We start from the raw sequence: 24,450 nt of genomic DNA on the forward strand, positions 1-24,450 counted from the left end.
AGTCGTTAAAATATTTATTGATATTAGGTATAAAAATGGACTTTTTGCTGGGCGTAATCAGTCATAACTGGTTTTGGCACTAATAATTCTCCAAAAATAGCAGTTTACCAACACTATTTTTTCAAATATAAATTAATATTTTACATTTATACGTAACCGGATAAGGTAAAACAATACCACTGTTTGCGTTATACGCGTATGCACCAAATAATCCGTTGGTCATATCATATTTATGCTCACTAATGGTTCCAAAATACCGCAATCAATTATAACGAGCAATGGATCCAATCAAATCTGCAAACTTGAAACTGCACTGGTGTTTATTTTGTACAAAATGTTATAACAAAATAATGATGTAACGTTGTGCTGTCAAAAATAAACTTTATTTCCCGAAATATTGTAATACCTTTTAATCTGAGCATAGTTAAGTATATAATGCATATAAATTCTCTAAATAATTTTTTAAGATTAAGGGGAACAAAATTCTGATATGTACACAAACAAAAATCCGAATAAAACACATAGACTCGTACACTAATACATTTAACACTATGTGGATGATAACATCAACATTATAATGGATACATGAAGATTAAATAACTGAATTCTTTACGCTATTTTCATAAGATGCTCAAATTTATAAATTTTAGATACATAATTTAATCGAAACATAATTATTTTGAAATAATTTATCAATGCGATGTTCTTTTATAAAAAGGTTTTTGCAAGTGAATAAGATCCCTCAAAGTATTTTAGATAAAAACATTTTTATCTCAAACCGAAATATGAAAACTCAGAGTAAAAATATCGTATCTCGATCCAAGCTTTCTTTTATCTACAACGTTCACTAATCGTAAAATGTTATTTAAAAAACAGTTCACGCGAAAAATTCTTGGCACAAATAAAGAGTAAAAGTAAACAATTCCTAATCAAGATAAAAGTGAAAAATACTAATTAGAATATTCTGATGAAATGTTTTCCTTCGGGAAACCTCATTAACGTAGAACGCGTGTAATTAACTTAGTCTCTCAAGGGCTCTTAAGTCGTGGTTGAAGAGGGTTTGTTCCTGCAACTTATTTGATTCTACTCCCCAAACATCAACAAAATATTCCTTTGGTTAATATTTTGGGTGAATCAAATGTTAATAGCATATATAAGTGAAGTGATACTTAAATATTAAAAATTCTACATATACATTCGGCGAAGTTTAAAACGTTCGTTTATACAATATCGTTTTATAAATAAATTTATTTTATTTTATTTTTTTTTTGCTTAGACGCTTATGTAAAGTGTAGATGTACGGTATTCGATATTTAAAATTAAATTATTATTTAAGAACACCGTTTTCTCTAATATTACTAATAGTTACTCAGGTCATCGACCATTCTACTGTATCCTTTGGAGAAGTTCTAGGCATATCTTCTGCATAATTAGTGCTCCTGACTGTGATAGACACATCAACCTCCGAAGCCGTAATTTTAACAAAGTCGCACTCGAAAGAAATAAAAATGGAAACCTATAACATTTAGATTAATGTTCACGTGCGTACGGATCTAGAGTGTATGCCTAAGACTACGTTACCACGATGGTTACGCTCTACTTTGTACCAAACACTTTTGTAACCATTAATAACAGGCGAACACGTAAACACGGTCAAAAGAAACATTATTGATTTGGTTACGTTTATCGATATTATATTATTTTAATAATCCCGTTGCACAGCAGTATGCAGTAACTACTTTATAAGTCAAAGCTTCGAATTACCAGTGGTAATATTATTGTCCTTAAATAATCTGTTTGGCTAAAACTAGTGTGAAAATATTGCATAGGATGAACGACAAAATTTTATTTACTTAAGCGATTGATAATAAAGTATAAATGGTATCAGCAATCTGACACATACTTTCTCCCATAAGCTTGTCAACAACCTTAATCATTGATAAGCGGTGGGAGTAACTATTACAATTTTGTAGGAAAAAGATCACAAATGTTGCGATAACTTTTGAACCGTAATTGTTACAGTAATGGGGTTGCATTGTTTTGTTTAGAATTATAAGGACGATAACACATTAATTATTAATGTGTTATCGTCCTTACCGGGTTTCTTTTCCAAAGTCAGTTTTTTTGTAATCTTATGGGAAAATAACATAAATTACATTGACTTTTGAACCGTAATTTTTACGGAACTGGAATTTGTCCCATTTTGTTCAAAATCTAAAGGACTATAACATACTAAATCTTTTTCAAAATCGTTTGGGCCATTTTTGAGAAAATCATATTTTTCTGATATTTTATGGGTATTTATGGGAAAATCCCCATTAAAAATATAAATAAAAAAAAATAAAAAACACCTGGAGCTACCATGATTAGTACCTGCATACCAAATTTAATCAAAATCGGACATCAGGTGTGGTCTGTAGTTCTGTACACATCCATATACACAGATATACAAACACACAGACATCACTTCTAAAAGCATTTTTTTCGGTTTAGGGGGACCCAAAATAGATATATATCCACTCAAAATCAAACTCGAAAATTTTGACGAAAACAATACCTTTCTCCACATACTGTGTATGGGGGAGAAAGAAATAAAAACATACATAAGGTAACTAAATTCCGTTCAAATTTTTTCATAATAAACAATTTATGAGAGTAAAAACTGAATGAAAATAACAAGTGTAAGTATTTATAACAATAATAATAATACTAATAATCCTACCATAAATAAAGAACGATGGTTTCAGTATACTATTAACGTTTTCTACAAATAAAGAACACATAATGAGGTATTTTTACGTGCGTCACACAAAAAGGTTCTCGAATCTTTTGATGATGGTCGTAAGCTTTCAGGGATTGGAGACCCTACTAGGGCTGCTCTAGGGCACGGATCCTCTCCAAAGTGTAGAACCCTTTGAAGCATTGCAGGCCTATGTTGTATTCAAATTAACCCTACGTGCCTTGAATAATTGTTATTGCTAAACTAGCTAGTTACGGTAACTAACCATTCAGATCAGCTTAATGCTACCAACAATTGAACAATTTGTTATTTTAAAATTCAATTCCGCGCCAATCGGTAATATTGAAAGTGTTAGGCACAACAAATAGTCTCATAGTGAATCACCAACTGTAGGTTTTTGTAGGATTTTGGATATATTTTAAATTAGTGTTGTACCTCTTTAATATTGTTATACCTTTTAAACCAAGCACATACACATATTTACCACGGTGTACACATTAGATATGTACACATATTTAGTTGTTTTATTTTATGCTTTGAAATTTATAAAAAATGTATGTGTCTTTCTAGCCGCACCCAAGTCAATGTTATTTTTCACTGAGAATAGAACCAATGAGTGTGAATTCCTTTTTACTATGAGCCCGGTTTAATAAACCATATGGAGAAACTGGAATGTGTTTAGTGACCTGGGTTGTTGGGGCTAATTATTTACCAGTACTGTTTAAATTTCTGATATATGTTGTGTGTTGTAGGCCAGAACTATTTTACTTCATTGTACTTCAGAACTATTGTAATTCATATTCCATTGCACTTAGAACCAACTAAATTTATTGGTGCTGGCGATTAGGGAATTCGTAGCTCTGACCAAAAAGCCTAACCTTGTATTTACCAATTTTTTTAATAAAATTAAGATTTTAATAAAAATCTTACAATACAGAACACATAACAACAAAAATAAATAGTTAGTGTAAATATATATTTTATCGCTAATATAATAATTACCTTGTGCATGTCAAACTGATTTTTTCCTACACGAACGACTGGTTGGGGGTGTTAGTAACCTATGTTAAGTCCAAATACATGATCGAGAAAAAAAAATACATTTTCTCCCGTAATAGAACTATATTGACCATCACACTGCACCATTTTTGACTGGCTAATTAATTTTAAAAAAATGTCGTTAATTGTTTACCTTTATAAAGTCCTCCTTCACATGATTTCCGTCTGCTTTGCTCTTATAATATGCCGTTTAATTGTAGTAATAAAAACTACTTAAGCCCCACAATGGATGAAATATAACAGTTGTTTCAGCTGTATGACGAAAATATGGTTTCCCCCAACGCAACGCCAGTAATATATTACTTGCTATTACAATAATTCACTATTAGTTCATGCTTGGAATTTCACTAACCTTGTAGGGGTGCGTAGCGAATAATATACCGAGTTATAGGGCTGTTACCATCCTGAGGTGGGGTCCAAGACAGCTGCACTTGCCTACTGCTGTGGTCCACCAGGCGAACGTTGAAGGGCTTGCCTGGCACGTCTGCAAACAGGCAACAAATAGTCAAGTGGTAGCAAGATTGTCCATTAGAAGCTTTAACCAGATGGAAATAAAGTATCAACAATGGAATTGCTGAACATGCACATGAAAAAAGGGTCAAAATCCACGTAAAATAACCAACACAAGTAGACTTCCCATCCTATTGTAAATGTTTAAGCTCATTTTTCGTGTCTAGTTCATGTCCGGTGACACTAGTGGCTAGTTTCGACGAGATTTTGTTTATATTATTTAAGAGTTAATTTCATGATTTGTACTTTACTGTTTGGTTATATAAATAGAGGATGAGTTATTATTTATGATTATATCGTTTTATTTTTTAAAAAGGGTACTGAAATAACAAGAAACAAATTGTAAACAAAACACGACCTCTAAAAAGCGCCGGACAGAACTAACGATAAAATTGGCTTCAGCTGTCCATAAGGATGGAAAATCTACTAAGGGACTATGGTGTTTTATATATGGTTGCCACAACTCCAAAACTTGTTAAACATGAGCATTAAAGTGTACAAAACTTAGGTTTTCAATGACAGAGTTCTTTGTTTAGTAGAATTGAATCATTTACAGGTATTTACGACTGCATTGTTGTCGGTATTATCTTTTCTGTCTTTGAGATACAACGGTTCGCTGTAGTAGCGTCACCAGCAGCGGCCCGCGGTTAATGAATCACTGTTGACTTGGTCGTAACAATGAGATAACGATTAATAAACGATTAACAACGCAAAAACGAATTTCAATCTGTTCGAGTTTGGTTGTGTTAAGTTAGGTTAGAACAGTGTTTTTATCCTAACCTAACCTAACCTAAAACATAGTCCACCCTTTAAGTTAGGTTATTATTAGGTGTGGTCGGTATAACACCAAAGTACCGGAATCTTTTAAGAGGTTTTACAACGAAAGTTTGTAGACTGATGATCAGAAGTGATCAAAGACGTAAGTAAAATATATAAGCTTCCACATTCCAAACAAATGAAATACTTACGTTACAGTTTATAGTTGTAAATAACTACCTGATATGTAGTTAAAATATGATATTCACACCATATAAATGTCATTATTAACTTTAATAATAAAATTTTGATTGAATTCTTATACCAATATTATGTGCTAATGTGTTGTATTTACCCAAGCTATTATTGTTTTGAAGGGGTTTGTACATTTTATACACAATGTACACGTTTAAATGGCCAGATGCTTTTTAAATGTGACGTTTAAGGAAGGACTGAGATAAATTTAACTTTTGTATTTTGTTTGCTCTAAGACACTTATTTAGGAAACAAATATATCATATCAGAAAATCAAACTAAAGCTGTTACGAGTAATAAAGTTAGAACCATTTTAAAAATCAAGTCCAACTTTCACCCCAGAAAAAATGTCTCCCCTTACAGATAGTTATAAAGCAGGTGACATTTTAATTACAAAGGATGAATCCTTGCATATTGATGCGATTGGCGTTAACTAATTTAACTACTAAACCTAAGGGCGTCCCCTGGCCCTGTATGTAATCAATACAGTTAGCCTAACCAGGGCCTTCAGCTCATGCTGGGATTAGGTCCATTACATGCCGCATGTGTTTTGTCACTGTCCATACAGGCTCAGGTTAAGAGGATCTGAAAGTACGGATTTGCTGAGCCTAATCACCCTGGTTGAAAATGAACGTTACAGGAGATTTTGTACTGTTGTTCTAGTTTTGGTATGAAATAATTAACGCAATTGAAATTAGAAAAATAATATATTTATGTTTTGTGTTGTTACAATGGCTTGAGGGGAAGATAAATCAAACTTCATTGCCAAAACCTTTTTTCAACAAATTTAGCATACATAGATTTTTTTTTCTATTATCAATACCATCATCGGTTACCTTATAAAGTGGAAAAGAGAGAAATGTGTTTATGGTGGAAAAAGAGTTAGTGTAGGGGTGGAGAAGGAAAGTCAATGCTCAGAACGTTTGTAACGCCTTGTACAATACTTGGACGGTAAGGAACATACTTGTACCTTGGACAAGTAGGTGTATCGTGGACTGGTCGTGGCCGTAGTGGTTGCGCCCAATACAAGTGTACACTCCACTGTCGTCTGTTCGAACACTTCTGATGGACAGCTCTGAGATCAACCCTCCAGGAGATGTTGCGTTTTTCACACTGTACAAAAAAATTAAGAGACTTTAAAATAATTATTCTAAACAACTCGTTGAATTGCTATAAAAAAATTCACGAAAGAACATTATCGTAACTGTATTGTCGTGGAGTGTCGAGGTCACATGACTGAATGATAGGGGAATAAATAACTATTTATATTGTAGTTTTCGTCGTTTTCTTAGTCTATTTCTACATCAAATGTTATTATTATTATAACGTGTTTAGGGATTAATTGTAAGAAAAGACAATGAGGTCCTTAGTTTGCCTTAATAAAGGAGAAAATATTTATTCATACTTGGATATGAAATGTGAAAAGGCATATATAAAAATATACGAGTGAATGGACACCTGTTTAAATTTGAAGGTGCTAGAGAAATGGACTTTAAAAGTGCACGAAATCCTTACCAAAGTGGTATATTTAAAATGTGGATCAAAACTGTTACAATGTAACAGTTAAGTTCATGATAACGAAACGTATTTATTGCATTGGAAAAACATTATTACAAACAGTCCATATGTGAAATTTTCAACGTCGTGAATGAAATAATGTAGCATAAACGGGGTTTTCCTAAGTTAATGGCACGATTTAAAATGTAAAAAAAAGATAACAGTGAAGGGCATCTTAAAACAATTTATTTACAAAAACCCTCACTAAAAAAGGTTTTTATTGATACATTTAATACTTTTCCATACTTAAACTATTGGATACTCAGCAGACATTTTAATCGATGGTCGATTTTGGCCTACGCTGTGCAACATGGCTCTTGTTACCGATGATACTGCTTCATAAATACATTCCTTTAAATGAGCAACATCACGAATATTCTTAGAGTACACGAGATGTTTTACTTATCTCCATAAAAAAACCACATATAGTTAAATCCTGACCTTCAAGGCAAGATTGTCTTACGTTTTCGATTGTTACCTCTTTCTCCCCTTAGACACAGAGTCTTTGTACTAATCGCGTCACTATGTTTTATTTACTCCAACGTCTGATGTTATTTTTAGGAGGAACATTTCTGTAAAATAGTCTTCCAAAAGCCATTCCACTAAAACAACTGACTTTAATTCACATAACAGCACCACGCACTTTGCTTTCTCCTGATTATAAAATATGTTTTTAGTTCAAAATTAAATATTTTTAGTAACCGCAAATGTCAACGACAACAATTAAACAGCTGTTTTCCACGACAGTGCAACAACAATATTTTAGCCAAAGAATTTAGGGATACGAACCTCATTTTCCTACATCAGGTCATTTTTGTATAAGGATTCGAAAATGTACCATTAGTTTAGAAAACCCCTGTATTTTAATCTTTGTTAAATATAAAGGTGATTTATTGACAAGATTGCCTTAAATTAAATTCCGAACAATTAAAGTAGTTGTGCCGGCAGCTTACCATGAACTCGACCCAGATAATTTCTATCACAAGTTATTTGCGAGAAAACTTATAAAAATTCTATTGGAAGCACTCGAGAACGCTCCAGCAATAAATATTTAAAAGCCGTTAACGATGGGCGCAATGTGAATAATTAACGTGAAATAGTGCAACGCCGCCAGGGGGATATTGGTTCCAATGGCGACGTGGGTATTAATCAACTTTGCAACTAAATTAGTGTTGGGTTATAATGGACGTATGTGCTTAAATTGAGTAACATATGAAACATTGCAAATCGAATTACTAGAGCCATTCTGTTATTTGATGGTATTGCGCGTTATGTCCTTCTGGAAAATATATAGTTTTGGTGAAAACATGTGATAATTAGTTCGAAATGTTATGAGGTTAACATTTGTATTAAAAAATGAACACAAACTATTCATTTGTTAGAAAGTATATATTTTTTTGGAGTAGAATAATTATTCAATATTTTTTTCCTATTAAAAAGATTTCTATGGTAAATAACGATATAACAATAATTACACCCCGTATAAATCTGAAACTGTATACGAGAATTTGGCTTAAATTTCTTTACTAACCTACTCGTATTCGAAAATTATTTGGTGAATTTGTTTACGAATAATGTTTTTACAAAACGATTTTTTACGGAAATAAACCCGACCGCATACATCAAATAATAAATTTAAGTTATGTATACGAGTAAATGCTCATTATATACAGCAAATATTCATTATATAACACAATTAAAAAACAATTATAATTTACCCATATTCCGGTGGTGATGGAAGAATATTACAGTAAAGGTCTGTCCCTGAGGCAAATATTGCCGATAATAGGGGTCAATCACTGCTCTCTGTCATTGAAAACTTAGTGAAACATCAAAGACCGTAAACACACTACATATTCCTATAGAGCACGCCATGCCACAGTTTGATATTCTACTGTGGTACCTAAACACGTAAATGAACCCTCTCAAGTAATTTAGGACTTTTGTCATAAAAAATAATCATAAGTATACGTTTGTATTTAATCACGGATAGTGAAACTTTCAATAACTAGTAGCTTTATCGCTAAGCTAATAATAAAATAAGAATAATACCCCCGCCGCAGCAAACCTGCCGACTAAGCGAATTTCCATTTGTGTGAATTGATTTTTAATTAAACCTATTTAAATAACATTAGCTTTAATGTGTACCTAGGTTTGCTACTACAAGAAAACTAATAAAGTATATTTTTTTGTAAAATATTAAGAGTTTAGTATAAAATAAATAAATTAGCCAAGTTTGGTAAAAATATATCCATAAACAAGCAAACTACAACATTTTACAATATTCTCCATAAGAATAACATAGGATTTTTAAATTTATAGTTTTTTTTTTAATTTTCTCTTTTACCGATAACTGTACAGAAACACTTTGATATACTAAATTATTTGTTTTTTTAAGCTCTTTAAAATAGTGTAGAGAAAATTTGTAAAATTTTGTGTTTTGAGGGTCAAATATGAGAAAAACCAATTTTTACCCCATAAAACCCCCCGTAAAACCCCGTTCCCATGGTCCGATCATACTGGTTCGCGAACTCATTCAAGTTTATCCCGCCTTACACCTTTAAACCAAATTTCATCAAAATCGCACAAAAATTACTCAAGTTATCGCTTTCATGGACGTATATATATATATATATAAAAATCTATATATATATATATATATATATATATATATATATATATATATAAAAATTTGAACGAATGGTGTTTTTGGCCTCTGGGGAGTTCAAAATGAAAAAGTAAATGGGTCCCGGGCCTAGGTCTTACCGTGCCACCTACGGTAATAGCTACTTCTATAGGGAAATTCGCTAAAACGTACTAAGTTACCAATACATAAATATAAACAAATAAATTAGTAAAACGTTTATTTTATTTCATTTAAATCATTTATTTTCCTCTCGGCATCCGGTTGCTAGAGTTGTTAAATCCCTAACCACATATGAGAAATAAAAGTCACGACCATAAGAAATAAAACTATTTAAAGCTGGAGGTTTTAAATAATTAAAATAAAATTGTATACAATTTTTTATAAATAATGTTTGAATATTATGAAACGCAGAAATAAAAAAAAAACCCTCCACAGCAAACCTGTGGACTAGGCGAATTTCCATTTGATTGGATTTACACTAAAATGCCTCCTTAACAATATCACATTTATTCCCTATTTAAATAGAATTAAGAAAGCCTATGGGTCTGATGATGATTGGAGTGTCCAATCGAAATCGATCACCGGATCACCACTTACCATCTTTTTTGTATTATTACCGTCTTGTGAGTAACAGTATACGTAAATATATGTTTTAAGTGTTATTAGACGTATCTTTCATTTACTTTCCGTTAGTTTAACGAGTACTTAGGTTTACTTCAACAGGGGGGGTAAGAAAGTGTTTTTTGTTGTCAAATGGTGTAAGAAATGAATGTATTTTCCAAATTTGATCAAAATATGATCATGAACAAGCAAACTACTGTACAACAGATTCTCCATAAAAATAACATGGGAATTTTTAATTTACAATCTTTTGAATTTTTTCCGTGACCTTTAGGTGCATAATAACACTTCAATATACTCAATTATTTGTTTTTTTAAGCTCTACAAAATGGTTTGGAAATAAATTGAGAAATTTTGAGTTTTTATGGTAAAAAAATGGGAAAAGTCTATTTTTACCCCATTAAACCCCCCATGAACCCCTGTTCCCGTAGTCTGATCATGCCGATTCGCGAACTCGTTCGAATAAATGTAGGTTTAGACGTTTATACCAAATTTCATTTAAATCGGATCATTTTTCATCGAGTTATCGTGCTAACGGTCATATATATATTAACTTATATATGAATTTGAACGGTTGGATGGTGTTTTTGGCCTCTAGGGACCTCAAACCGAAAAAGTAAATCGGTCCCGGGTCCAGGTCTTCACATGAGTACTACGGTAATAGGTTATTCCCTAAAAACTAAAATATATAAATAATGTATTAGAAACTATTTAAGTTTGGATACTTCAAGTAGGCTTTCCTTTTGATCGTAAAACCTGAAGCTTTTTTAATGCTCGGTAAGCTTAGAAGCGTTGATGACAATCCGATATTTATTTTTCATTTGAGGATAAATATTTCCAAAGTGTGCTTCAACCTTAGTTTAAAATACCAGAAAACAATGAATAATTAAGGAATGTGTTGTTTTATCTGATAAGTCTTAAATTTGATGAATCATCAATATATAAGTAATGATCTGAACGCACATAAACATGCCTAAAACTGTGTTTAGTTGGTCCATAATGATTATAAACCTATAAGTGAGAGTATTTAATCTTTGGTATTACCTAATAAATTCTTTCTGCGTTGGGTTATATTTTTTAACTCAGATTACAGCACTGTTTTTTATCTACAACTTACTCTGGCACTTTTTTTACTCTAACCTTATTCTTCCTCCAAGGTCGATGAAGCTACCCTCCTTCCTCCAGGAGAGGTTGATCGGAAGGTCTCCATGAGCGAGGCATTGTACCACCGCTGTGCCTCCTCTGCGAACCAACTCCTTCTTGGACCTCACCTTGAAATGTACTGGAGCTAAAAAAACCACAAGAAGACATCAGTATTGTAATGGTGTTGATGGATTTATTATTTAGATATGCATGGTTGGTTGATTACTTTTGTGGTAATAGTATAGTTACTACTTTTTTGATCTTATATCGATAAGATCAACCACATTTAATACTTTTTTTTACATTCTGTATGAACTTATTAATGAAAATTAGCTTTGTTTGATCTGACAAATAAATAATTATTTCCGTTTGTAATCTTAAGTAATGAAGTTGTGTGAACAGTTTACTTGATTGGCACTTAACATGAATATAAAAAACAGCAATCCATATGTTTACGAATCATTAATACTGTCAGAACCCATCGTTTACTCTGTAATCACCCACTATAGCTGAAGTTTACTTCAGACATTCAAGTTAGTAATTAGAATATTAAGCAAGTAATTAGAATATAAAGACAACTATGATTATACCAACAACTTTTTGCTATTAACAAAATCACCTTCACTAATGGTTCCTAGACGAAAAAATATATGATTATGTAATTAAAACTGGTGAAATACATACTCAATTATGGTAGTCCTATTAAATTCTGTATACGAATGTAGAAAAAACTCATAACTCAGTTGTTTTTCATCCGATTTTTACAAACAAGGTCTCATTTGATTTGTATTAAGGTTTTCTATCCTTTTGATACGGAAAAAGATTTTCTCAATATTTACGGTTTTCATGAAATTTGGCATTAAAGATTTTAAATGGCCGCCATATTGAAATGGCTTGAGATATTGGAACGAAACTTTCAGAGTTCTTTTTACTTTAAGAACTACACATTCACACCAAATTTAAAATCTCCATCTTGAAAAATGTTTAAGATATTAAACAAATTATAAAAATCACAAACAGATCGACAGACAGAAATCTAGGCACTTTAGACCCATTCTTATGGGGTGTCTTATGTTTGTCTCAGCCCAGGGAATAAGTCCACAAATCATATCCAGGCAATTCGGAAATACCGTGTATATATCACTTGACCTAAGTTAATAAAATTTTATGATTTTTAATAACACATTTTTCACAATTATAGAAATACAGGCAACATTTTGATTTACAATATTTTTATACTGGTATCTAGCTTGATTGAAAACAAGCCTAGTGTATTTTTAACACATTATTTTTGAAAGCATTTTTAAATATTCTAGGATTTAATTGGATTACGCTAAAATGTTAGTAAAAGATTGATATAAACTAAATGTACGGAGAGTACTCGTTTAACTACAACACAATGTAAATTTGTGAATAATATTTTAGATGCTCTACAAATGAAGTTGTTATCTGTATGTAACCACAAGACGCTGCAACGTTGCATTTGAATATGAATACTTGATCAAGCCTAGTCAGCAATAGTAGTGGGATGAGTTGATTATTCATTGTCAAAGACGATACAACCATCTCTCAGCGCGCGACCGATATACATCCAAAGCTTTGAACCACAATCGGGTATTTTTCACCGCTTGGAGGCTTTAGATGTAAATGACGGCTCTGTTATTCACAGTTTGTGTTGTACCTTACAATATAAATCGTTTTACATAATTAATAATTACCGTTAACTGTTAGAGTGACAACAGAACTAAGTCCCTCCCCTATCCCGTTGCTGGCTTCACATAGATATTGTCCTTGCTCCTCTTGCCGTACGTTGTCGATGACCAGAGAACCGTTGGAGAGAACCCCTGTGGTGATGTCACGGTAGTGGCCTAGTGTCTCACCTGGAAAATATCATAAGGTAAATCAACCCAGTTACTATTATCTGGTGAACATAGAAACTATACAGATAGCTAGCAAATGTTGACGTAAATAATTGTAACTATACGCTGAAGGATTCACACAAATACACTCCGATACACACTAAAATTATTTTCTTAAATTCTGACCAGGGTTATCATTCGAAACGGTCTAATTAATTCTACAAATATAGACTAGTCTCTCTCCTACTTACAGCCCTGTTTGTCTAACAAATGCAAACCCTCCCATTCCTAAATCCAAGCAACATATGACACCAAACCCTGAAAGTAAATAGAAACAAGGAATAATGAAAAATATTGTACAAAATCGGAAAAAATTTTTAAAAGTAAAAAGAATAAGAACAGAAGGAGAAATAGAGCTACAAGAAAAAGACAGAAACACGAATTGGGATTTTGTAATAAGTTAAGGAATAATCATTTGACTATTCCTTAAGGAAGTTATGAGACACTTGCCCATGACTTTAATGGCAATAATAAAAACATTGCAACCGATATTGATGCAATATCGGTGTTTATACAACTAGCTGTTGTAGGACGCCTAATTATTCTATTCAGTTAACAAAACTAACAAGCCGTTATTCGTCTGTTAACATAACCTACCTTATCAAGTGCGATGAAATCCTTTTTGTAGACAAATTAAAACTAAATGTTGGTGATTGATAACTAAAAATCCTATATTCAACAACGCCAAAACCTTTCCTACACCACCGTGTCAAACTATTGAGTGTTCCCAGGTCATATATTTCCGCGCATGGTAAGAGAATTGGTGAATGAATCGGTGACTCCGTGGAACGACGGACTCTGAAGCCAATTTAGTGTATGATTTTGTAAGTTCACGTCCCGGCTCGGTGCAGATCATGCTTATTCTGTGCCATACTTCTGTACCATCTCATCCCTTGCTTTGCTTCATACGTTCCACTCACTTCCCAGAGGTCTTTGACCGAACAAACGCAAATTAAAAGGGGCCTTTAACCTCTTGAAAAAAAAACATTTTTTAAAATACCTAACCTCAATTGGGATTTGTTGTTTAGTTCTGTAAGCCATACCTGATACCTTCTTCCATACGACTGTTGGTTGTGGAAACCCCTCCACCTTACAGTCCAGTACTGCCACCTGGCCCAGCTTAGCTGCTTTGTTTTGAGGCTCTACCACCCATGTTGGAGGCACTGCAATTACCATTAGCTTTAGTATTTGGGTTAGCTTGGTTTCAACAAATCGTTAAACAATATTACAAGGGAAGAACTAATTGGTTTAGTTAAAGTGTACCAAAATAGCATCACAATCTGTTATAGACATTGATTAATCATATTTTATATATTTAGGGAGATCTCGAAGGGTTTACAACGTAAAAATATGGTTATTAAAATAATATTAAATCTCTTTTCAATTTCTTTCAAGAAACCCATATCACATTTCTAATTATTGCATTTTCGAATTAAGATAAATGCACAGAGAAAACATCGATCAAATAAAAATGTACTTTTTCAAGAATTGGCTGTAACTTGGTGTATTTTTTCATATTCCCCCGAAAATCCACACGCTGATCATGGGACAAAAGGAAATTAAGAGCAGGGAATCAAAACAAAGCTAAGAACCGACTTGAATATTTACCAATAATTCTGAATAGTAGAAAGGATTCTGTGATACTCCAACGTTTCAGCTCATGTCAACGATTGCTGATAATATTTTTTTTTAATAGAGAGAAGATAATTGAGTCCTTAAAAAAGAAAATTAATATTGTTTTCAATATTATTATTTATCGTACCTAACAGTACAGTATATGGCTGTAAAAACAACATGTACAAATGCATTAAGATTTATTCAACCTTTGATATGCCAAATATCTCTAAAAAATACCAATTGAACAAGTTATTGGATGGATTAACAAATGATTATTTTTCACATTATTTATATTAACGAATATAATATTTAAAGAAAGTATGGTCAACACTTAAAACTATTGAACAATTGAACAACATAATGAACAAAATAAAACAAATTCGGCTGCATCTTGTCAAGGTGGAGCAGTATCATTCCACAGCAAGTGTCTCAAACCAAACCAGATCCACGCACACAGACTCACTCTCAAACACACACACACATACGTTATGCTGCAAGAAGAAAAGCTGTCCATAAACACCAGGCCACGCAAACTGTCCTGATGGAGCGGGGCCTCGGCCATGGCAAATGGAGTGAAAGACCGGTACAACACTTACACATGTAATATAGCATTAGAGTACACATTAGAGAAAGGTTGAGATTTGTTCATAGAAAAGGTTAATCGTTAACCTGAGAACACGATAAGTGATTTTATCGGATGCAATTTCATTTCAAAATTAGGGGGTTGTCACGCTGCGCGAGGATATCACGTGATTCTACCACCATCTTATGACTCGTTTACCATGTCCTTGTCGGAGGTACACATTTATGTGCCCTACAGGCTTCCGGGGGGTTACGAAGAAAAGCAAATTAAAAAATTTGGTTAATCCTTTTATAAGAAATCGTCAAGCTAAGAAGAATTTTGAAAGGATTTGAAAATACTTTAGAAAATATCTCAGTAAAATGAATTGACGAACTTCTTGAAAGTATAAAAGCTTAAATATCAGCAATAATGCTCTGCAATAACTCCACAAAAACTAATTGATGTAAAATTTGATTTTAAATAGAAATTTACACATAAATATAGAGTTTGTGAAAAATTCATAATATTCAATATTACCGCTTAAATAATCACACAATAAATATAAATTAAAGTTAAAAAGTAAAACTAATTTGATCCCCACTTTTTTAACGCAAAACTTTATGAAAAAAGGTTTAAAATATTTCATTGATAACCCAAACCAAATCGCATAGTATATAGAAATTGAAGTAAACAAATTACAATAATTGAAAACTTTACTTATTGAATATAAAACTAATGTGATAATGAGTAGAATTGCATGCGGTCGAGGGAAGGGCCGCTCATTGAGACCAGACTTCACAAGGCAGTATCGCGACATGCTGCAGTGAAGGTGATGTGTGCAAATTTGTATATACTTATGTGACCAGTCGCACAAGATTCAATGTTTTCTACTTCCAAACGATACACTTTACAATCGCATCCGATAAAATCACGTGGTGTGTTCCCAGCCGCGCAGTTGTTATCCAAGTAAAGAAGTGAAAATAATAGATTGTTTCCTTTAGACTTACGTTGAATGGTTTAGTTTCAACCACATAAAAAATACCGATGGTTTAGGATTAGACTTAGACTTGTTTAGAGAAGGATAAATCTAATAATATGAAGAATATTTGGCTATTAAGCATCAATAGCAGATAGTTGGGTAACCTAAATACTAGGGACTAAGTCCTTACAAAATTATCTTTTAAATATTTGATATGTTATTGTTTAAATTTCTCATTCGTATATCGAGGAATGTTTGAAGCTTTTGACAATCTGCAAAACAATTCTAAAAACCAAACCACAGCCCTAGGACAGGGCATTTCTCTTAAACAAAAGTTAATAAAACCCGCCAAATTAAGGAAATAAATTATAATGATATTAATTTAGGCCTACTCGAGAAAATTCTTTGGAGGACGAAAGTTTTTTAATGTTGAAATTTAAACTCAATTTAATACTCATTGCAGTTTGCTACAGAAATAATAAATAATATGGCGATATGAATCATATTTCTTGTTGTTTAATACATAAGTTGCCGTAATATTGCTACATTACATAATATATTGTTTTAAAGTGCCAAAGAAGATCGATATATTCAAATTAGAGATCTCAATAAACTTGTAACATCAAGAAGTTCAGTCTAATCAAAGTTATGCTGTCAAAGAAGTAACTCAATTAAAGGAAATACGTTTGGCTGTGATCAGTACAATGTTAATATTAATTTTCTGTTTCTTGATTTAAAACCCTTTTAAATATATTTCGTATGCTATTCATTTTGGGTGAGGAGTTTTCAATACCTATTTCGCTGTATCCTGAATACTAGTTTGGTACATTAAATGTACTATTCTGACTATTAGTCTTATTGTTATTTAAATTTATAATATTTTATATTTCAAATATAAATATATGATTTTCATATTGATTTAAAACAAAAATATTGTTAGGACAAGTTAAAACATCTAATAAAATAATACAAAGTAACTTTTTGACATTTTAAATACTAAACTTGAAATTGAACTGTGTCAGCCATTTATTTATAAGAAATTGTAGCTAAGTTGTTATAGTTTTCGTTTAGAATACCATAAAAGTGTGTTGGATAAGCAAACATAATCATTTGAACATAATAAAAGTAGCTAAAAACGCTTATGATGTACATAGATAGTCAGTCATAATGCATAATAGTCATACTAACTATTAAATGAGGTAATGCTACTCTGATTTTTATTATAAAAATAATGTTTTGGTTTGTATACTTTTAATATTTTGTATGCTATTTACATTTAAAATTATCATGTGATTATTATTAACAATTTAAAATATATTATTAATATTATTAAAGTTATAGAAATTGTAATAATTATTACAATTATTATTACCTAGTGTTTTTGCTATTTATTATTCATCATTTCATCACGTATAATATTGTTATAGGTGTAAAGTTAGTTAATGGAATGTTTAATTGTACATTATAATGTTTTGATAACCACGCTTTCTAATACAATGAAATAAAGATAATTCTGTTTTTAGAAGCGGTTTTCTACTTACTAAAAGCATCATCAGCTTTTTGTTTTAATTCAAAGTACTAAACGAGTATGCAATGTAAATCATATTGTCTAAAAATAAGCAAATAAGCACGCTGGCACGAAGCTGTAGTTTATCGAGCTAAAACTCGTGCAAATTTATAGAGTCATCTGCTATATGATAACTGCGACATTTGTAGTTTGCAGTTATTAACATCGTATTTCGCCTTCAACGATCTTTAATTTTTGACTATTAAAATAGTAAAATATCGATAATGTTATTTCTAGCATAACCATGCAGTCAGTAGTTTTTATCCTAGCGTTGGTGAAAAAATATATGCAAGGGCTTGGACTTTCATTTAAAAATAACATTGTCAACTACTCTCAGTTTGAAGACGAGTTCATTATTGTATTGTATGGTTACATTGATTTTAGGGCTATTGAATGGGTTCTTTTAAAAAACTGTGCCTGAAATATTACCTGCATCTCACAATCTTCAGTAGAAAATAGGAAACATTAGTAGAGAGAAGTGAATAACCTAATGTTTGGTTCATACAAATATTGCCGAATAATAACACATTCACCCTTTACACGGTTGTCTAAGCGGATAACAGACAGAATAAATATTTTAGCGATGTTTCTTAATTTTTTGAATAGAAATGTTACTGAACAAATTTATATCTTCACATTTTCAACAATGAATATTTTTATACGTAATGCAAATATCGAAAAAAGAAGTCAACAAACAGACATGATTCTATTTGAAAAGAGAATTCGATATTTCACATGTTTCAGGATTTATTTCACAGAGGATTAAATAAATTGGGGCTTTGGCTTAATCCTACAAATACTTTTCTAAATTGCCGTATTTATATTTGAATTATTCGTTCGAGAAGGGATTTTTTGCTTAATTTGTTGCACAATTGAAAATTTGCATGAATAACATACCTTACACAAATAATGAAACCCTTTTATATTTATTACATTATTGTCAATAGATGTTTTAGCCCTCTGTCAAAGCTAACAATATTTCCGTGCAATTTGAAACCGTTTATTCTACTCAATAAAAGGCCTGCCAGAATGGGGCACGGTATAATATTACACCTATATCAACAGGTGTTCAACTATTTACCTACACATTACGTTTATTGCCACGACTCAAAATCAAAATGCATTTTGTCGAAAGGTGCTTAGTGAGAAGTAAAGATGAAGTAGAAATAGAAAGCGAATGCGAAGAAGAAGCAGTTACCTGACGCTGAAGGTAGCAACGTGTCAGCCGCAGTCACCAAGGCGGCGATATTACAGCTCCAAGCTCAACAAGTACCATGCTAGGACACTACAACAGCTACATAGTCACATCCCTTACAAGCCACCACCCTACCACCCTAAAGGGACTCAATATTTTAGTTCTTTAGCGAATTAAGCGATTTTACAACTTTAAAAAATCTGTTTAGAGCTTTATGCTCATATGACTTGAATACCTTCCAGTCTCAAAATACAAACCGGCAAAGGCTTGGATACACCTAAATCGAAGGCAGGGAACTATATTGAATGAATTACTAAAGGGGAATTCACTATATACATTCATGGATTTTAAAGGTGTTTAATTAATGCTTATTCATTTCAAGTTTTGTATAATCAAAATTTGAATTTTTGTTCCACTGTTACATTCTAGGTTTTGTCGCCATGTGATAATACTTGACCTAATGTAACTACAGTATTTTATTAATTCCTCTCGATGGTCAGAAATTTAAACCAGTCATTAGTTAAGCTAATAACAATGAGGTGTGGTGGATAAAAATGAATGTTGAAATACTGCCAAATTTAAGTACTATATATTTTTATAAGGTTTAGTTATTAGCTTTACGTTTGAAATACACTGTCAAACAATTTTTCTGGAAAACTTTCCAGTTAAAAATTACCGTGAATTAAAAGCCTTCGTTTTAGACTTACGTTTATTGTTACAAACATGTTTAGTTTAAACCTATGGTACAAACAATCTAAATAAATCGTAAGGTAAGTAAATAACGTGAGGATATTTTAAAAGTTTTTTTTTACAGAAAAAGCTCTAAGCATTACAAAAACTAAAGGAATAATTAATTATTTCATTCTATAAGTTGTTAATACATACTAAGCATATTTTATTACCCATTCGCGTATCAAGACTGTGGGTTTTAACTGTACGTATATCAGACTTTTGAAATAAAGTCGCCTATAAATTAGTAATAGGGATGTAAAAGTGATGAGGGGTAATGGTTGATAGTGGCAGTGAAGCTGGAAGCTTGTGGCAAGCAAGACGTGGTGGCTGTAAGGAACGTTTACCGGTTACTAGGAGAGTCGCTGTATAGAGGGCCCGCTTCGCCGGGTTGCTGGCCATGCATGTGTAGTTTCCACTATGTCTAGAGTCAACGTGGGGGATTGCGAGAACACTTGAAAAATCTTCCAAGTCTCTGATAATTGATATATCGGAGTCAGGAAAACTCTCAGAGTCCAGGGGCTTGTTGTCCTTGAACCAATTTATCGTGACGGGAGGATCACCTCGCTTTACGCTACAAGTCACTCGCACCCTTTCTCCCAGTGACAGTTCACCGAAGGAGAAAGGCGTGATTGCTGGAGGAACTGTAACATAAATTCTACTTCTACACACAGAACATTACATCATGAAACCGATACCCACCGACTTCGACAGAAACTAGGTCTACAAGTTATGACAGTTAATTTAAATTGTCGATGTGGTAGGATCGGTCAGATAGAATCATATATAAGAGTGTGTACCGTTGACAGAGAGAGTTGCTGTGTGATGTGCTCGGGCCACAGTATTACTAGCCAAGCAAGTGTAGTTCCCCTCATGATGGCGAGCGAGATCATTGATACTCAAAATGCTCGTGAACTGATCGAGCTCTCGGACTAAAAGACTGCTCGTCTCCGACAGGGCGAGCTCCACACCATCCTTGAGCCACTGGATCGTAAGAGGAGGGTCTCCCTTGCTGACAACACACTGTACTCCTATTCGTTCTCCTAGTAGTAAATCCGACCGAAAGCTAAAAGGTGTTATCTTAGGTGGTACTGCAAAATAACCACAAATGAAAAGAATCACTCAGACATAACCATTACAGTGAATAAAATGTGTTGCATGCTATCTATTTTATTATAAATCAAAAGTTTTCCAAAAAAATTATAACAATTTTAATTATAAGCAATTTGAAACTCACCTTTTCTAAGGCTGTTTATAGTTAATCTCAATATCTAAAATTAAAGTGGTATACTATAAAAAAAAAACTAACAAAAAAATACCCATTTAAAAGCCATTCTTTTAAGTTGTGGACAATACATATAAATACATAACCTGTTCTTTTGTTATTCATCCCTACAATTACTAATAACTCACATACCACATAACCAGTTAAAACTTACAAATGCCATGACAATCTTACAAAAACTAATACCTAAGTACCCATATACAGGGTGACAATTAAGTCTGGAACTTTTTTAAATTTTTAAACCACCATACTTCAGATTTGTGGCATTGTATTCTACTAAAGGAGACCTTTAATTTGATACCAAACCCGACCTATGATGCTATTTAAGAAATTGTCTGACTCCTTGTGGACCATCCCCCAAAGTGGTTATCGGGTCGGTGATTGGGCAGATGTGAGCGTTACTATCACCAGTAAGCACGTGTAAACTTAGGTATTTTAGCGAATTTCCCTATAGGGAAGTAGCTATTACCGTAGGTCTCATGGTAAGACTTAGGCCCGGGACCGATTTACTTTTTCATTTTAATGTCCCCAGAGGCCAAAAACACCATTCGTTCAAATTTTTATATATGTATATATATATATATAGATATATATATATATAGATTTATATATATATATGTGTCCGTGAACACGATAACTTGAGTAATTTTTATCCGATTTTGATGAAATTTGGTTTGAAGGTGTAAGGCGGGATAAACTTGAATGAGTTCGCGATCCAGCATGATCGGACCATGGGAACAGGGTTTTATGGGGGGTTTTATGGGGTAAAAATTGGTTTTTCTCACTTTTTACCCTCAAAACACAAAATTTCCCAATTTTTCTCTAAACCTTCTTAAAGAGCTTAAAAAAACAAACAATTCAGTATATCAAAGTGTTTTTGTACGGTTATTGGTTACGGAGAAAACTAAAAAAATGGTAAATTTAAAATTCCCATGTTATTCTTATGGAGAATATTGTAAAATGTTGTAGTTTGCTTGTTTATGGATATATTTTGATCAAACTTGGCAAATTTATTTATTTTATAGTAAGCTATCAATATTTTACTAAAAACACACTACTTTATTAGTTTCCTTGTAGCAGCAAACCTAGGTACTCGTTAAACCTAATGTTATTTAAATAGATCAATTGAAAATCAATTCGGCCAAATGGAAATTCGCTTAGACGGCAGGTTTGCTGCGGCAGGGGTATTTTTCTATTGTGGTAAAAACAATTGAAAAGAGGTTCCAGACTTAATTGTCACCCCGTATTATTTTAAACTTTTAACTTGAAAAGTGGTACCCTATCACAAAATTGCAGACATTTTTGAACTGTTGACGATATAAATATTACAGAGTAAGGTATTGAATGGGATGAAAGTTTTAAAACCAGTAAGCACGAGTAAAATTAGGTATTGTTTTCTATTGTGGTAAAAAAAATTAAAAATAGGTTCCAGACTTAATTATCACCCTGTATTATATTAAACTTCTAGCTTGAAAAGTGGTAGCCTATCCCAAAATTGCAGACACTTTTGAGCTTTTGACGATATTAATATTACAGTATAAGGTATTGAATGGGATTAAAGTTTTACAATTATACTGTAAGTGTTATTCTTAGCTATGGCAAATAAAATTTAAATCACAGAGTTTTAGACCGAGCTAATTGCTTCTGTCACAACCAGCTATGATAAACTTCAAAAGTTTTTAAGCATGAGTATTGTAGCTTTGGTCAGCATGTTTACCCATGACTTTGACGTGGACAGAGCCACTTGCAGAGCGCCCTAGCTTGTCGGAGGCAGTGCAACGGTAAGCGCCTCCATCACCATCTGCTCCGGCCTGCACCTTCTCCACAATCAAAGTCCCATTGGGGAAAACGACGTGTCGCCTGGTCAGAGGCAGAGATCTATCGCCTGAAATATGTCATTGGCTTATAGGGGTATTTTCACAGTAGATTTTCAAAGTAGATATTGAGCACAATAAAAATTCTATGGGAACGTATAGATAAGATTCACAGTTTTCAAACTAAATTTTAGACACAGGAAGAGAGTAAGGATTATCCCAGTATGTATATTTACGAGCTTAAATTCTGTCTTAGTTTGTGTATGAAGGGAGAAAATAATTGTTAAAATTGAACTTTGTAATTTAAGTTACTCAGGAGGGCGGTTGATGTATAAATTAGACAATGTATTTTAAACTATTAAAATTTTAATCAACGGTAAAAATTGTAGATTAGGAATTGTCATTTAAAAATGCCAATGCCAAAATCATTTTAATTTGACAATCCTTTACGTTCATTTGTTAGTTTGCAGGTTTTATTTTCTTTGTAGGAGGTCTGTTGACGTAGTTGTCTGTATAGATGTAATAATTTATTTAAGTACTAAGTAAGAAAGCAAACAAATCCCTATTCTTTTGAAGCTAGAAAAGCTAATAGGACATATTGACGTCTACTAGGTAATCTAGTTCTTGAGGATATTCTCTTGCAATATATCGAACAATGAACATGTATTTTTGGTCACCCTATAACATAGGGAGTTATTTTTTGACACCCGTTCCGTTTACTGTTGTGTAGACTATATACAATTTTAAATTAATTTTAATGTATGACAATACTGATGTTATTTTACTAAAAATGATTCTTTCAACGACGGTAAGGCATAATATTATAACACCTTTAGTAATATTACATTCCAATGAAAAAAAAAACATTATCTTCACCAATTAGAAGTGTTAGAAACTGATCTTGAATATGGTAAAATTGCACTAAAATGAAAAAATAAGTTGATAAGTGTAATTAATAAAAATATACAAATGCCCTGGTTATGATTTTTAAAGTCCATTTATAAAATAGTATATAGTGAATAAGCTGGTTTTGGATCATCCCGAGCTAATGGACTACTTGACTAAAAATTGGGATTAGGTTAGTTAAAATAATAACTCTGTCTTCTTTGTGAAGGATAAAGTTTTCCAATAGACATACTCCGAGTTCCCCTCTTTGTAAGTTACTAGTGGCGTTCTTTATTATTTGTATACGTAGGCCTTTTCATGACTAATTTTTAAACTATGATATCCACATCATTTACTGTGCACGACCTGAATAACTGTTTGACAGTTCAGTTTGAAACTCAACTAAGTAGGTTGCATATATAATTAGTAAAACCCAGGGAAGATTTGCAGTGGCTTAGTAATATTACTCAAATATCACAACAATATGATATGTTGTATATGCACATACTGATGCACATTATCACAATAAAACAAATAATTTCACCATTCCAATCAATACCCACATTCAAAGAACTTAAGTCAATTTACTTCACGTAATACGCTTTCAATG

The 24,450-nt window shown here is 32.5% G+C and overlaps 1 protein-coding gene across 1 annotated transcript in view; it reads right to left on the reverse strand.

Moving 5' to 3' along the window:
* Positions 1-24,450, reverse strand: part of LOC128998909 (cell adhesion molecule Dscam2-like) — a 60,398-nt gene that overhangs the window by 22,753 nt on the left and 13,195 nt on the right. Inside the window, exons 7-13 of the mRNA XM_054425265.1 lie at positions 22,859-23,026; positions 20,657-20,947; positions 14,251-14,370; positions 13,007-13,168; positions 11,286-11,433; positions 6,291-6,433; positions 4,152-4,283 (exon numbers count right to left, since the gene is read on the reverse strand). Coding sequence (XP_054281240.1) covers positions 4,152-4,283; positions 6,291-6,433; positions 11,286-11,433; positions 13,007-13,168; positions 14,251-14,370; positions 20,657-20,947; positions 22,859-23,026 — 1,164 coding nt within the window. The remainder of the gene's footprint in view (positions 1-4,151; positions 4,284-6,290; positions 6,434-11,285; positions 11,434-13,006; positions 13,169-14,250; positions 14,371-20,656; positions 20,948-22,858; positions 23,027-24,450) is intronic.

This window comes from Macrosteles quadrilineatus, unplaced genomic scaffold (assembly GCF_028750875.1).
Source record: "Macrosteles quadrilineatus isolate MER2022 unplaced genomic scaffold, UCM_ALF_1.0 Scaffold_7__1_contigs__length_78375512, whole genome shotgun sequence".
Taxonomy (NCBI): domain Eukaryota; kingdom Metazoa; phylum Arthropoda; class Insecta; order Hemiptera; family Cicadellidae; genus Macrosteles; species Macrosteles quadrilineatus.